The sequence below is a fragment of the Synchytrium microbalum genome (assembly GCF_006535985.1).
Source record: "Synchytrium microbalum strain JEL517 chromosome Unknown SmJEL517_scf0058, whole genome shotgun sequence".
NCBI lineage: Eukaryota > Fungi > Chytridiomycota > Chytridiomycetes > Synchytriales > Synchytriaceae > Synchytrium > Synchytrium microbalum.
The window spans coordinates 106728-121697 of NW_022158407.1; the positions used below are offsets into that span (position 1 = coordinate 106728).

The following is a 14970-nucleotide window of genomic DNA, read 5'->3' on the forward strand; positions in this document are numbered from 1 at the left end:
AATTTCTCGAAAACCACCCCCTCATCTCAAAAAGTTCATATCAATTCTTTAAAGAATCCAATTTAACTAGTATGTTACAATCTATAGCGCAAAACACCAACACAAATCATTTTACTCTTCCTTCCTGACTTTTGACTTTTTACTTGCATCCTTCTTTGCAGGCGCACCGACAAACCTCCGCCTTACAGCATCTACAATCTTGTAAAACCAGAAAAAGTTGAGAGTGGTTAAAGATATGTTGGCCACTCCATAGATTGCAATTAAGTGAGGAGCAATGTTGTCCCGTTGAGATATCACGGTTGCTAAAGAACAAGAGAGAAGAGGTGTTGGTACAATTGACCAAAGATGATTCGGCGTGCACTTCCATCATGCACTGTCATCTGCTGGATGTGTTGAGCAACAACCGTGTGCCAAATCATGGCAAAAAAACAACAAGGAACTTACAGAAAAAGTCGTATGCATTGTAGGATCCGTATACAACACGGACACCAAAGAAGGAGGCCATCAATATAATTCCATTCACCAGCTGTAGTGGGGATCCCGTTATGTTCATCTTGTCACAAAACCAATTGATGTTTAAGAACGGTGTCGATAGCTCAAACAGTAGGAATGGAGCTCCAAAATACATTAAGAATGGCCTCTACAATACAGATTCGAGTTTGAGTACAGAGTTGCGCGACAGGAAAGTTGGGAGTTTGGGCTGGATCCAAACTCAGGGACCATACATACCATGGAGAAGGTGAATACCATCAAGCATAGTACGCCATGAAACAGGAATGACGGGCCATATAGATTGAACAAGTATAACGAGACGCCAACATCCCACAAAAAGTAACTAGTGATACCCAAAAGTTAATATACCGCTCCTTGACCAACCGCATGCAACTATGAGAGTACTTGCCCACAAGCTATAGCCACCACCTGTATAGAGTACTCTGTAAATCCATACACTTTATCCCTCTTCAGTTCATCTATGCCTAGCATCTGGAAAGCCAGGTAGCAGATTAAGACTGCGTGAAATGTCGAGGTAACTCTAGTACACCAGTCCGCTTGTTTAGCAGCGTCCAATTTACGATAGGAAGAAGAGTATGCTCGACTTATAGGGAAGCTTGCGAGGAAAATCTATGTAGAGGAAGTTCGTTTTATTGCAATGATCTCGCAATCTCTGCTGAAAAGAACAACCTAATTGCCCAAAACTCAAAATGCAAACTCACTGCCGTCCAGGTTGCAGCAGATAGTAGGATTGTTGGATAGGCAGTGTTGAGTAATGGAAGCCCCACATCGTCAGCGAAAGTCATGGCTACTTAGGCTAAGCTGGTTGTTCTATTGCAAAACTCGAAAAACTTGAAATGAAAAGTGATTGGGTGCTTGAAATTGAGACGGGCGGTGGTGATAAAGGAAGGAAGACGGGAGAAAAAAAGGTTATCTCCTTATACTCACGAGATCAGCCGTCACGAATTTGAACGTCTGGGTTTCACGTTGGAATAACCTAACATCACGGGCATATCGCAAGTAGAGGACCTGGCAACTTCAATTGTTATTCTTGGCATCGAGTTCAATTTCGAATTGTGATTATGCCAGCTCATGCTCTTTTATGGCTCGACCTGTTCGAAGAAAACTCTGAGCACCATCTGAACTTCCAGCTGTTTCTGGCTGCTGGAGTGTGTGCGTTCGTAAGGGCACCAGCCTTCAGATTCTTAGTCTTCCTGACGCTCTTCAAAGTATCAAATATCAAACTACACAAACAGACTCTACTCTTGGGCTGGAACTCACTAAATCGAGAGCGATGTTTTGGATTTTGAAACCAAGTTGGCTGCAAAAGTCATATGCCATTTCGAAGCGCGATTTACATTCCTTCATAACTCCAATATGCGATCACCCTCTTCCCTCTGCCGCTGGACTAAACCAATTCGTCAATTTTTGGTTCTGCGTACTGAAAGTCTGTCAATGACATAAAACAATGCAGTTCTGGCGAGGTAGAACCGACCCATATGTGAATACGGCGCACACGCTTTAATATTCGAAATTCATATGATTTTTCAGCCCAGAATATGAGCGACCGGTATGAGAATTGGTCTTGAAAATGAGATTCAACAAGGAAGCGTTGTTTGCGTTTTCAAAATCAGACATAAGCGGACCTGACTACGCTTTTATAGCATAAACCCTGTTTGGGAGGATTCTTTCCGCCTATACTTGGCCGTAACTCTAATTTGCCTGAACTCCAGTGCAAAAGCTACAACGTAAAAACTACCGACGTTGAAGCAAATAACTCGCAATCCCCAAAATCAAAACATAGGCAATGATCACTATGGAAACTCTAAGGAAAATTTGGATCCCCCTTCTCGCGCTATCTGTACTCTACATCGGTCAACGAGGAATCAAAGCTCAATTGCAAGGTTTGCACACAACTTGGAATCACACGTGCTCTCACAGATCCTGACACCTTTCATTGAATTTAGCAAGAAAAATGTGTTCCAGTGTTTTGTTACTTGGTTTAGAACATCATGGACGAGACGTTACGTCTCTACCCACCAGTAACGTCAATTCATAAGAAAGCCATCGTAGACCAAGAAATTATTACCCCCAAGCACCGTCTTATTGTGCCTGCTGGAACACTCGTCAGTTTGCAGGCGTGTGTTGCCCACTACGATGCTGAAGTATGGGCGCCGATGTGAATGAGTTCAAGCCCTCTCGATAGAATACTGAACGTGCCAAGAAGGCCAAAGAATCTGGAGCATTCATTCTTTTTTCTGAAGGTAGGAGACATCTTGATGCTTGAAGCTTCAAGCGAGGTTCTTTTCAGGTGGTGCGAAAGCTCACACACAAACACCCTCTATCTTTAGGTGCAAGGGTCTGCCTTGGTCGAAAGTTCTCTCAAGTGGAATTCAATGCTGCCTTGACGTCTTTGAGCTGGAATTGGACTTGGAGAACCCACGGCACTGCTGGCACAGAGATTCTTGACTCGGTGAACCAGGCCATCACCATCACTCCAAAGAAGGAGTTGAAGCTGGTTTTCACTCCTCGTAAATAGAGTTTTCTCCTTCGTGACTTGGTGGACGTTTGAATTAGCTTCGTGTACTGGGTGGTCATTTTTGGTGTAGATTTGTCTTTATAGTTCAAATTAGTGTGAAGTTAACAATAAGAATCAACGTATATACTTCATTGCCGTCCATGTCATTGGTATTGCAGCGGTTGGCACTCTCTTAGCAAATGGATCTACCACACATCTATACTAAACTCAAAACATCCAAGAGAATGTTGGGAGGCGAGCCTGAGAATCCACGAGAAGGAGCTCGTCAAGTATATCCCGAACGTGCTGCTCAAATAGATAGATTAGAATCCTTACTATTTGCAAGTATCGTCTGCTTTTGTCAAAGTGCCACACAAAATCACTTAAACGACATGTTTCTCACTCTGTACAGTCTGAAGGAGCATTCACACCAACTGGAATATTCTGTTATGGCCCACCAGCAACAGGCAAAACAGCCGTCATCAAGCATCTCCTCTCTGAAGATGGGAACGCCGTGATCATCAATTGCATCGAAACACATACTCCTCGATTAACATTCTCTCGAATACTGGACTCGTTGGCCCATATACGTACATTATATGCTACTGGATTTACGGGATCGTGTGCATGTGACTCGTTGGAAGAGTTTACCATGATCTTGCATGAGTTGTGCGCAGCGTCTGATGAGAGACGATATGTGGTATGTGATCAGGGTGACTTTTATGAAGTTTTATTGATTTAACTGGGATGTTCTACAGGTATTGGATCATATTGAGAAGCTACGTGATGGTTTTGCTAGTACCTTGTTACCTGCCATGATGAAAGTCTCTGAAGTCGTAAGTCTTATACCTCCAGACAGTATTCTACCTTTTTTTCGCTGATCAATCAAGAATCGATAGACACAAAACAAACTGGTCTTGATTATGATTTCCAATCAAGTCTGGGATCACTTTACTGCAAAAGCTGGCAATCAACCACCCATCGAGATTCGATTTGGATCGTATAATCAGAAACAGATGCTCGATGTCTTGTCTCGAGATTGTCCTGCAGATTGTGAAGCTGGTCTGTTTCGAGCACTGTCTGAGCTGGTGTATGGAGCCTTTTCAAAACCTTGTCGTGATTTGGCTGAATTGAGGAATGTTATACGGCTCTTGTTGCCAAGGTATCTAGAACCGATCACTCAAGGGCGCGGTAAGTATCTGGATTCGCTATATTGACTGTCTTGCTTCACTTTTATTTGGCACGTTCTAACACTTATCCTGTAGTGAATGCACGAGAGACTGCCAAGCTATACAAGCATATAGAACCTTTTGTCAAGGACGCTCTCAACAATTTATATCTGCGCAAAGTGTCCACAGCTGACTGGGCAAAACCGACTGACCCTTTAGTGAGACGACCAAGTATGTAGATCAACCATGAATTTTTTGTCTCCATTATGCTGAATGCTCAACATTCATGTTTCAAGCTGCTCAAGTCATCAATCTACCAATGTATACCAAGTTTTTGTTAATCGCTGCATTCCTTGCATCGTACAATCCTCCACGTTTCGATTTACGGTTCTTTGCTAATGAGCGAGAGGCATCTAAACGTAGGAAGGGTGGAAAGGACAAAACAGGAGGAAAGGTAAAGCATTACTGAAAAAGAGCTTCTCTCCAGTATATAACTCACGGCCCTTTTTTTAGCTTCGACCTCAACTCGTTGGACCAAAAGCATTTCCAGTTGAACGTCAAATGGCTATATTCCATAGCATTGTGGGAGATAATATCAATGTGAATGTCGATTTGCAGATTCAGGTATGTGTGGGCAAGAAACAATGTCATCCGAACAACCTCCCCCACTTGACTTGCTCACATTTTACTCGTAGAACACATCACTCATTTCTTTGAGACTGCTTCTTCGAGCCACGGCTGCAGATCGGTTAGATGGCATCAAATGTAAATGCAACGTGAGCTACGATACCGTTCAGGCTGTCTCCAAGTCCGTCAAGTTTGATGTTGCCAAATACCTGTATGATTTCGCATAACATTGTTTAACATGTATAACATTGTGTATAGAACATTCCACTTGTCTTGTAAACATTCCACATCCACGAGTTGTTATGACAGGGTTTTTATTATTGGGGTTGGGCACTCCAAATGACGATATAATTATTTAGTGACTGGCAGCTGCACCAGCGGCGTGACCTGCTGAAGCTTCCTTGGCCAACTGTTCTTCATACCATTTGGTAGCGTCGTTTCGTAGTTTTTGCTTTCCAGTGGCATCACTGACGTCCTTGCTACAATGATGATGTTTCATATCAGGAGAGTGTTAGAGTTTTACACCAAGCAAATACTAGACAGCAAGGACAAAAAGACTAGGAAACAAACGCTCTCATGCATACACAATGTTCATCCACTTGTTAGTTGGGTCTATAATAGCACAAACGTTAGCAATCATCCATCACAAAAACTGCAAAATGTTTGGCAGAAGCGGAATCTGGTAACGTACTGTCCATCATCTTGGTATGAGCAAACGAAAACAGGAAGAATGCAAATGCTCCACTAAAGAAGAATGGGTAGTAGACTTTTAAAAAGGAGCCTGGCCATACTCGTTGACCGAGAAAAGTTCGGTATGCTAGAAATTTGGGATGTGGAGGAGAGGGATTAACTATTGACATGGAGGAAGCTCGATGCATCCACGGCTCGTCTTACCTGGTGCGCTCATCTCTACTTTCAAATTCTTTTTATGATGTGAGTGTGAGTCTGTGACGACAAATGGTCAGCGAATTACACTTTCTTGCAATGCGATGTATATTAACAGAATACGCGAGTAAACAATTATTTGCATTATTTACAAGTTCTTTTAGTTCTTTTGCGTGCATGATGCTTATAACACGAATTTTGAGTGATAATAGTCCTTTGTCAGTGCTTCATATACATCCTGAGCACTTTCACTCAATACATCCACCAAGCGACCTATTATGACGCGTGTCAGTGATACATGAATCGTTCCTGAACGTGACTGCACTGTTTTGAAGAAACCTGGGTTGCCTCCGTATACGGAGAACGAGGGGATCACAGTGTTTGGTGGAATCACGGTTCCGTCTAATATCCTGCAGCAGTCTTTGATCCAAGAGAATCGACCCTGGGCATGATAAAATCATAAATTTTGCATCAATTCCCCTCGTTCTTGGCGTTGAAACTGGCTTACAAGTACACAATTCTTGCCAATCATAACATGAGATCCAATTGTAGCTGCTTCCACGATCGAGTCCTCGCCGATATGTACATAGTCTCCAATTTTCATTGGATAGTAGCTGAATACCCTAAGTGCGATATGACAAGGTCAAGATCTTTCTACGACACAAAGACCAAGTGCCATACCCTTTGTAAGTCCTGTACGGTGGCCTAACAATACATCGTTGTCCCAGCAAACAATATCGTCCAATAGAGACCACGACTGAGTGTCCTCCACCAGTTCTTCGCAAATCACCCCTTACAACACAATTGTCTTGAATGATGGTCTATGTGTGAAGATTTAGGAACTGTTAAGTCATAAATAGAGAATACAATGAATATAGTATATGGACAAAAACCTTGCCGCCAAGAATGATGTTTTGACTTCCCGAGATGGTCGAGTTTCGACTGACTTTGTTTCCAGTGTCCTAGTAATTTAGCTTTTAGCCATAATTGAATAGATCCAGCTCCAAAGAGGCCACTCACAGTCTCTATATAATCGCTTCGTTTATATGTAGTCACTGGGAGCTCCATCCTATCTAAGTGTTGGCTGGAGAGATGCTGTTTGGCGAGTTGGACCAGGGAGACTTTCTGCAGCAGCTTCGATTTTGATTTATGACACAGTGCAGTGAGACACATCACTGGTAGCGCTTAGCGCTTGGCTCGGAAACGTCGGAAACACGTGATTTGATGCTTAAACACGTCCAATCGCGTCCCTGCAATATGGGGAGTTCGTCTTGCGTTGGAGGTCGTTGTTCAATGATGGTGCCGAAGCAACAGGGCAATGGCAACCGCTTTGATCATTCACGCGAAAATTAGTACTTAAAACGCGTCCGATCTCGTCCTTGTTCATCAGCCAATACGCGCATCCAAACACCGATTTGTTGGTTTGCTTTATGCTTTATTCCACTCACACAACTTTTCTCACCTAGTGTGCTGAGGTTCAATGTCGATTTCGAGAATTTCAACGCTTATTTGTACTCTTGAATATGTTCAATGGACTGGATCTCACTGGCTAAGGCGGGCTTGTTTGCAGTATGCACTCCATCAAACAACTAACGTCGTCGACGTCTTGGCCTGCTTCGAATGTGACTTGACCGTGGATAAAATCTAGCCATTTTCGAATACACAGGACTATCCGCACAATTTGTCGTCGAGACCTGCCTGAACTAGCCAAGACTTCCACATTTCGCAGGGTGAAAGGTCGAAGCAGACGCAAATATGGTTGAATGGAACTGTAGGCATCTTTTCGGCCTCTGTCAATTTTTTGAGGCGTAGACCTATAACGGTATTCGGCTGACCGTTAAAGAGGAGCCTTTTCTACAGCTCCAACGCAACATCTGCTCAAAAACCTGCTCCCAAAGCACACTTTCCAACATAATCTCAGGCTCTTGAAATCGAAAGGGCTGTAATCGTCGTAAAATAAGGGCATATTACAACATGCACGAAGAGGAACTTGCTCATGACAAAAAAGTCGAAGACTTTCTTCATGATGTAAAAATTTCGGGGTTTGAGCTAAAGGACGAAGGAAATGGCGAGAAACCACAGAAGAGTAAGTGTTGAGAGGATAAAGTAAAAGCCTTCTTGTGATGTAATACTTGGTTTGGAATGTCTTTTTCAACCTTCTATGGTGCTTTGAGAGAGATCTTACACTCATCACATTTTAGAAATGTCTTGGGCGCGTCGTAATAGATGCCTATGCTGTTTTCTGGGATGTAATGGCTTCATGATAGCGCTATATCCGCTGTTGGTCCTGTTTATAATTCCCTTCGTCGTCGGTATGGTCTGATTCCTGTACGGCTACACCATCTCATCAACTGATGCGCTTATTTTCTGCTGCAGAGTATGCTATTACCAACATTCCGTTGAAGATACCTGCTAATCGTCCCAATATTACTCTTCCGGCGACTCTCATTAACAACTTTACTGAAAATTCAATAACTCTCCACAGTGAAGTCAAAGGAATGTACCTTCCGGTTACAATCTCAGTATTTCTTCAACCATTGTCCTTGTTATACAACGATGCTCCTTTGACGGTTATATCTATGAACAGCATCGTAGCTGCCTCCAATACTCCCACTATTGTCGATGGAGTTATCAGCTTCCCCGATGCTATGAAGATCAGGTCTATAATGGACTCTATTTCAGCTGCCATTCTAAAGCCTCCGGCAAATATTGCTTTGACTGGCACCGTTGGAGTACAGGGTGCCGTTGGTATATCTATTGGGTATATGTAAGTATCAAGCATCCGGCCGGGTCTTCTCCTTTGATGGCTCTCAAACATCTTTGTCTTTGACAGGTATATCCCTAAAATCCGAATTATACGAACCATTCCACTCGCTGATCGTCAAGCACTTGCAGCCCAAGCGGCAATGACCATGCCAGCACCACAAATCGATGTTATGGGCCTGCTCGGTGGTGTAGCCGTTGACAAATTCAACATTGCCAACTTAACAGATACTAAAGTAGCACCGTTTGAGCTTGGCCTGACGATCCAGAATCCTGCTCCAATCACTTTAGATACCTGTACTGGCATTGGTGTATCCATCTCGATGGCTTCCCAACAAATCTTTTCGGTCAGTGTCCTCAAACTAGCTATAAATCCAGGCCCGACGGTTATCTCTATCAATGGAAACGTATATGCTGGCACCCTAGTACAGATTGCCCAAACTATGGCTATGAATATGGCTATGGCCATGACCAATGCTACTGGTGGAACTCCTCAGTTGGTTACTGTAGTTTTATCCAACGCTACGTAAGCTTGTTAATCGGTCACCGACTATTTGAGTATAAGAGCTGAATTGTTAACCGTTTAGGTCCCCTGGTACATGGCTGAACACAATACTGAACGGTTACACGGTGTCAATTGATCCTGCCCTGTTGCCTAAACCAAATCTTACTGGTGTTGATATTGGTGCTAAGATTAAGGATGTTCTGGCAATGGTACCTCCGCCACTTAAGTCTAGTATGCAGAATGGTGTCAAACAAGTCATTGGTATGTACTTGTACTAAATGGTTTCTCCTTGTTATTAAAGCGTAACTGCTTTAAAGTTGATCTAACTCGTTTCTTTACAGAATATACTGTGGCCAACGTCCCAATTGATTTGAACAATCTACCGACTCTTCCAAAGACCACCGCTTTTATTGCTGTCCCTCAAGGATTATCCGCTTCAGTTAGTATGACAACTGATGGAGTGAAGATCAATGCTCAAGCTCCACTTCCAGCTATACCTGTCCCTGTCTCTCTCAAACTTCAGCCTATCGGCATAATGTTTAACAACGCTCAGCTGATGAGCATAAATATGTCTCCCGTAGCTGTCGGTCCTTCCGTGAACATGCTAAATCCAGACATTGCCGTCACAATGGGAGCTCCAGTCATCAAAGACATTGTCACCCAAGTGTCTGGTATCTTTAATGGAGTACCACTCACCGGTGCAGCAGTCGGTGTTAGCACTGCATTCGATCTCAATATAGCCGATGGTGCCTTCATGCTTCAAGGTGTCAACATTGCTAAGACTGTAGCATTGCCGACCATATCAATGGAGACTCTTGCCAATCTACAACCACCGGCTGTAGCAGGTGGCACCGCTACGAAACTCAATATCGGTCCAATCCTCAACGCGGTTGCAGTTGATAAATTCAACATTGCGCCCTTGACAGATGCAAAGGTCGCTCCATTTGAGCTTGCTATGAATATCGCAAATCCCATTCCATTTACCCTTGAAACCGGTACTGGTATTACTTTATCGGTCTCTGCTGCTGCCTTACCAGCATTCGACGTCACTCTCAATCAAATTGCTGTGAAACCTGGTCAAATGCCGATTGCCATCAGCGGTAATGTAATGGCGGGTAGTTTGTTACAGATAGCATCAACGATGGCTATGAATGTGATGGCAGCAAATGCGACACCAAACTTGATTACTTTCTACCTATCCAATGTCAAGTAAGTACTCTGTTTGACTAATCATTGTTTTCGCTGAAGTATTGTTGCAGTACATTAACGAATTGCTTTTGTTACTAGCTCTCCCGGTGTATGGCTGAACAGTCTTCTCAACAATGCTTGTCTGACCGTCGATCCAGCTATGTTCCCTAAGCCAAATCTCACCGGTATGGACTTTACTCCCATGGTTAAGGACGTAATGGCAATGGTGCCTCCACAGATCAAATCCAACATACAAAATGGGGTCAAGCAAGTCGTTGGTATGTTATGTTATATTGATGTAGCTCACTTGATGCACTCACTATTTTCATCAACAATCCAACTGATTTTGCTACAGAATATTCCGTCACCAACTTCCCGATTGACTTGAATAATCTACCAGTTATGAATATGGCCAATGCTGGTACTGCTGTCGCCATTCCTGCAGGAGTCTCTGCAGCTGCTGTTACGACGTCTGATGGAATTAAGATCACCGCTCAAGTTCCCCCTATGGGCATACCAGTCGCCGTTGGAGTCAACCTTCAGCCTTTGACTATAATGTATAATAATGCTCAGTTGATGAGCATCAACGTAGCTCCTGTAGCTGTTGGTCCAGATGTCGCGATGAGCCCAGATGTCGCTGTGACCATGGCTATTCCAGTACTCAAAGGTATACTCAATCAAGCTGCTGGAGTCATCAACGGACAAGCAATCACTGGTGCCTCTGTCGGTTTTAGTACTGCAGTCGATGTAAATATAGCAGATGGTGCCTTTATGTTGATGGGCATGAACATGGCTCGAACATTGGCATTGCCAACGATTCCAGCTTTGAATATCGCCAATCTGAATCTCCAGGGTGCCATGACCGGTGCCGCTCCTGCCCTTAGCAATCTTACCGTCGGCAATCCGTTTGCTGCTGCAGGAATGACGTTTGGTGCTACAGCTACACTCATGAATGCTATGCCGCTCACATTTGATATGGGTGGTGGTGCTGGTGCTACTGTCATGATTGCTGGAACACCAGCAGTTGATGCAGTTCTTCCACAGATTAAATTGGATCAAGGAGCGTCTCCCATAAATGTAAGTGGAGTGATTCATATTGGTAATACTGCTAATGGAGCACTCGTGGGCCTTGAAGCTCTTGTCGGAGCTGCAGCCGCCCCTATGGTGTCTGTTCAAGTGAACAACGTGCAAGGTATGATAAGTTTGTCCTCTGTTTCAACCTGCATTCTCAAAACACACGTCTTCATTCATCGTTTAGGTACTGCAACTTGGCTGAAAGACTCCTTGGATGGATTTACTGTCGACATTCCTGTTGCAAGCCTCGCCAATCAAGTCATCGCCGGTATGAAGAATATGGTAGCTACAGCTCAAAAGGCTCAGAAGGCTCAGGACGCTCGTGCACCGTTGACAGTTGCGGCATAGAATAGCTTTGTTTCTCTTTGTGGTGACTCAAGCAAACAAAATATGGGTTTGATATCTAGTTCTTCTCTATGTAGCTTCGAAATCAACAGTTTTACTCTCAAAATATAAAGTCGATTCTATCCCCCAAATGCTTCTTGTGTGTCTTCTGGTTGTATGTTTTCATATGGATTGACAACGGAAAAGAGGCAGTCTCCTTCCACAGAAACACCCGCCGAAGTCGGTACCCGCTATTGAACGATGATTTCTGGTATGAAATTCCAAGTCAGACAGATTTTAAATTTTGTTGTCCATGCGAAGGGCCGATGTATATTGACAGAATACGTACAAATGCGAATGTTTGCTAGTTCTCGTGCTCGTAAAACGCTATAACAAGAACTTTGAAAGATAATGATCCTTTGTCTGTGCTTCATAGGCGCTGAGCGCTCTCACTCGGCACATCCACTAAGCGACCAAGTGCAACCAGTATTAAAAATAAATTCTGAGCCTGATAGGGTGGGATTGAACTACCTCCGTATATGGAGAACGATGGCACCAGGAGCAGGTCTCTTGACGGCTGCAGTAGGTCAATTAGGAGCCGTATCATTGGACTGATTGAAAGATGATAGGGCAGGATTGAAATTTCTCGTCTAAAGGAAAGGTCCAACTTTCAAATGATCGAATTTAGGTGTAAACCAATGAAAACATTTAGCTACAGTGAAAATGGCTACTAGGCATTTGAAATAAGAGATGCCTATCATCGAGTTGAACGAGCTAAGGAAGAAATCTGCTGGAGTGAGAAGGCTCGTCGAAACATGGCCAAGTGGTGTCTCAAGAGGCGCGGTGCTCTGAATTCATTGGAATCGCTGGTGCTGATTTCAGATCAGCCACCTGAGTTTGTTGCATTAGTTCTTTCGCTAAAGGAAATTCAGATGGCGAAGGTTTCGAGTTTGGAAAATACTTTGAAACGTCGTGGGTCATGGGAGTATGATCAGTGACATTTACCGAGCGACAATTACCATTGATGTGTTTCACAATCCCAAATAAACACACTACGACAGAGAGTTCGGATTCTTTGTATCGCATACACGTTGTTTTTTACGCCAATAATGGTTGCAAAACCGGCAAGCTGCTTCAATTTCTATACACACGGAAACAATCTCGAAATCGCCAGATTCGTGCCCTCCATTGCTTTTTTGCTAGTCACATCGTCTCACCAGCAGCTGCAGAGTTATTCGTCAGGAAAACGGTGAAGCACGAGGTTAATGACACGATGGTGTCAGTCGGATCATCAAAACATGATCCTTCCTCATTAGATTCATTTGAATCATTGGGTGTCAGCCACCAGTATCAAACGCTGTGGGTGAAACTGCCACCAGAATCAAAGCAGAAGACGCAAATGCGCAAACAAAGATGAGGAAGCTGCATAATCAGATTGTCAAAAACAAGTCAACACCAACTGTCAAAGTCAGATAAGAAGATTATATGCCATGGCTTGGATCAAAGTATAAAAAGGCAGGATTTCACAAGATGATGTAAACTCATCTACTGAAATTCTGACGTATAGACTAAAACTTTGATTCAAGGTATGGGAGAGCAACATTATTATATTTATTATTATTGTTTTATCAAATCAATTATTAAATACATCTGACGTATAGACTAAAACTTTGATTCAAGACACTTGCGTGTCAGTTAAAATTTGCACACTCTACTAAACCAAGAATGGAATCAAGCTATACAATCCGAATTACATCACTGCGAGGTCGACAAGTGTTTTCCGAATCAATCGAACTACCGAAAACCCAGAAAGCTGTAGGATTTCGATGGGGTTTCGTGAAGAAATTCAGGATGGGAAGGTTGTGCGATATAAGGCGCGATTAGTCGCAATAGGATTCAATCAAAGACCCGAATTTGACGTGTTTTGCTACCTATTCACGGGTTTTAGATCAACCAACGTATCGTCTACTACTCGGTCTCGCTCAAACACTCGATTTTGCAATGGATAACATGGATGTCATCACCGCGTATCTCTATGGGGATCTTCAAGACACAATCTACAGGAAGGAATGTCATCGACTAAACATATTCAAAACCCGGTTGTAAAGATATCGCTCTATGGTCTGCGTCAAAGCGGCAGACAGTGGTATAACAAGCTTGCTACGGAACTCACCAGACACCGTTACAAGACTACAACAATAGATCCATGTGTCTTCTTCTAGAAAACGCCATTAGGACGTGTCATTACTAGTGTCTACGTAGATGACATTAATGTATTTGGTAACATATCTGCTTAAATCGCTGCCAAACAACAGATCTTGGAACTTTAAGATCTTGTATCGGGATTAGTGTCGAACACCTCGAATATGGTGTTTTCATTCATCGGTCGACTTTGATTCAGAACATTCTCAGCAAATTTGGCATGGACAAATGTATGAGGACTCGTCAAAATCCTCTGAAAGTGAGAAACTTAGGGCTGGACATATATGGGCCACGTATGAAAACCGAATTACCTTTATCCATGCACCATCCCTACTCGTCAGCCAAAGGCAGTTTGTCTTATCTTGCAAACACCACAAAGCCAGACATTTCTTTTGCTGTAAATCTACTAGCATGACACACCCACGATCCCACGATACGTAACTGGTATGGAATCAAACATGTGCTTCGATATCTCAAGTTTACGGTGGGCTGGGGATTACTCTACACTAAGACAAAGTAGCACATTGTTGGATTTGTAGATGCCGGCTATCTTTGAGATTTTGCTAGTGGCAAACTATGTATTTACCGTTAATGGGACCGCATTTTCCATTCATCGCTCATGTCATATGATGGACGCTCCGGACAGAACTGTACAAAGGGTTCTAGAAGATGATGAGGATAGCGACGAAGCGAACGCAGACGTGGTCATTAAGTGCTATTACTTCAACCAGTTTATTGGCTTACAGATGCTTTTGGAATTCTTTTAGCTTTTTTGTACTATACAAAGACCATTATCCGATGCCAAGGTGCTTTTGTTCGGTCTGAAAACTGGATTCATACCCAAACCTCGACTTCCGATATTTTGGACCAAAAACGACCAGGAGGCGCATTAGTTTCAGACTGATTCAAGACCTGGGCCCAATGAAACCCGATATTTCGTTGAATTTTCGACCGAACGCTTACTTTTAACCCGGTTTGAAACCTTTTTCGGTTTAAAACCTATTTGATCTTTTGCTGATGTACTCAATTCTAAATGTGCACCAGAAGGAACTACAAATATTTAATTTTATAACGACTTACCACCGTGGCAGTGGAGGCTTGGCAGTACTATAAAAGGAAGGTTTGTGCATGTTTTTCTCCTCAACAAGTCAACAACACATCGCATCCATCCATCTGATTTGTTGTATTGTTGAGGAGACTATGTAACGTTTAGACGTTAGTTC

At 43.1% G+C, this 14970-nt stretch overlaps 4 protein-coding genes across 4 annotated transcripts; 1 reads left to right on the forward strand and 3 right to left on the reverse strand.

Annotated features, from left to right (window-relative positions):
• Positions 1-111: 111 nt before the first annotated feature.
• On the reverse strand, positions 112-1298 carry SmJEL517_g05779 (uncharacterized protein; the record flags this gene model as incomplete). The annotated part of the gene is made up of 5 exons (XM_031171705.1): positions 112-302; positions 445-640; positions 730-835; positions 935-1122; positions 1215-1298. The coding sequence occupies 5 exons, from the start codon at positions 1296-1298 to the stop codon at positions 112-114; spliced, it is 765 nt and encodes a 254-aa protein (XP_031022328.1).
• Positions 1299-3210: 1912 nt separating this feature from the next.
• On the forward strand, positions 3211-5033 carry SmJEL517_g05780 (uncharacterized protein; the record flags this gene model as incomplete). The annotated part of the gene is made up of 8 exons (XM_031171706.1): positions 3211-3355; positions 3430-3710; positions 3769-3846; positions 3910-4201; positions 4276-4410; positions 4476-4633; positions 4693-4803; positions 4875-5033. 8 exons carry the CDS (start codon positions 3211-3213, stop codon positions 5031-5033), a joined length of 1359 nt encoding a protein of 452 aa, XP_031022333.1.
• Positions 5034-5161: 128 nt separating this feature from the next.
• Positions 5162-5713, reverse strand: SmJEL517_g05781 (uncharacterized protein; the record flags this gene model as incomplete). The annotated part of the gene is made up of 4 exons (XM_031171707.1): positions 5162-5285; positions 5391-5418; positions 5498-5623; positions 5701-5713. 4 exons carry the CDS (start codon positions 5711-5713, stop codon positions 5162-5164), a joined length of 291 nt encoding a protein of 96 aa, XP_031022332.1.
• Positions 5714-5875: 162 nt separating this feature from the next.
• Positions 5876-6759, reverse strand: SmJEL517_g05782 (uncharacterized protein; the record flags this gene model as incomplete). Its single annotated transcript, XM_031171708.1, has 6 exons — positions 5876-5964; positions 6031-6133; positions 6200-6314; positions 6373-6512; positions 6585-6653; positions 6712-6759. The coding sequence occupies 6 exons, from the start codon at positions 6757-6759 to the stop codon at positions 5876-5878; spliced, it is 564 nt and encodes a 187-aa protein (XP_031022331.1).
• Between the last annotated feature and the right edge of the window lie 8211 nt (positions 6760-14970).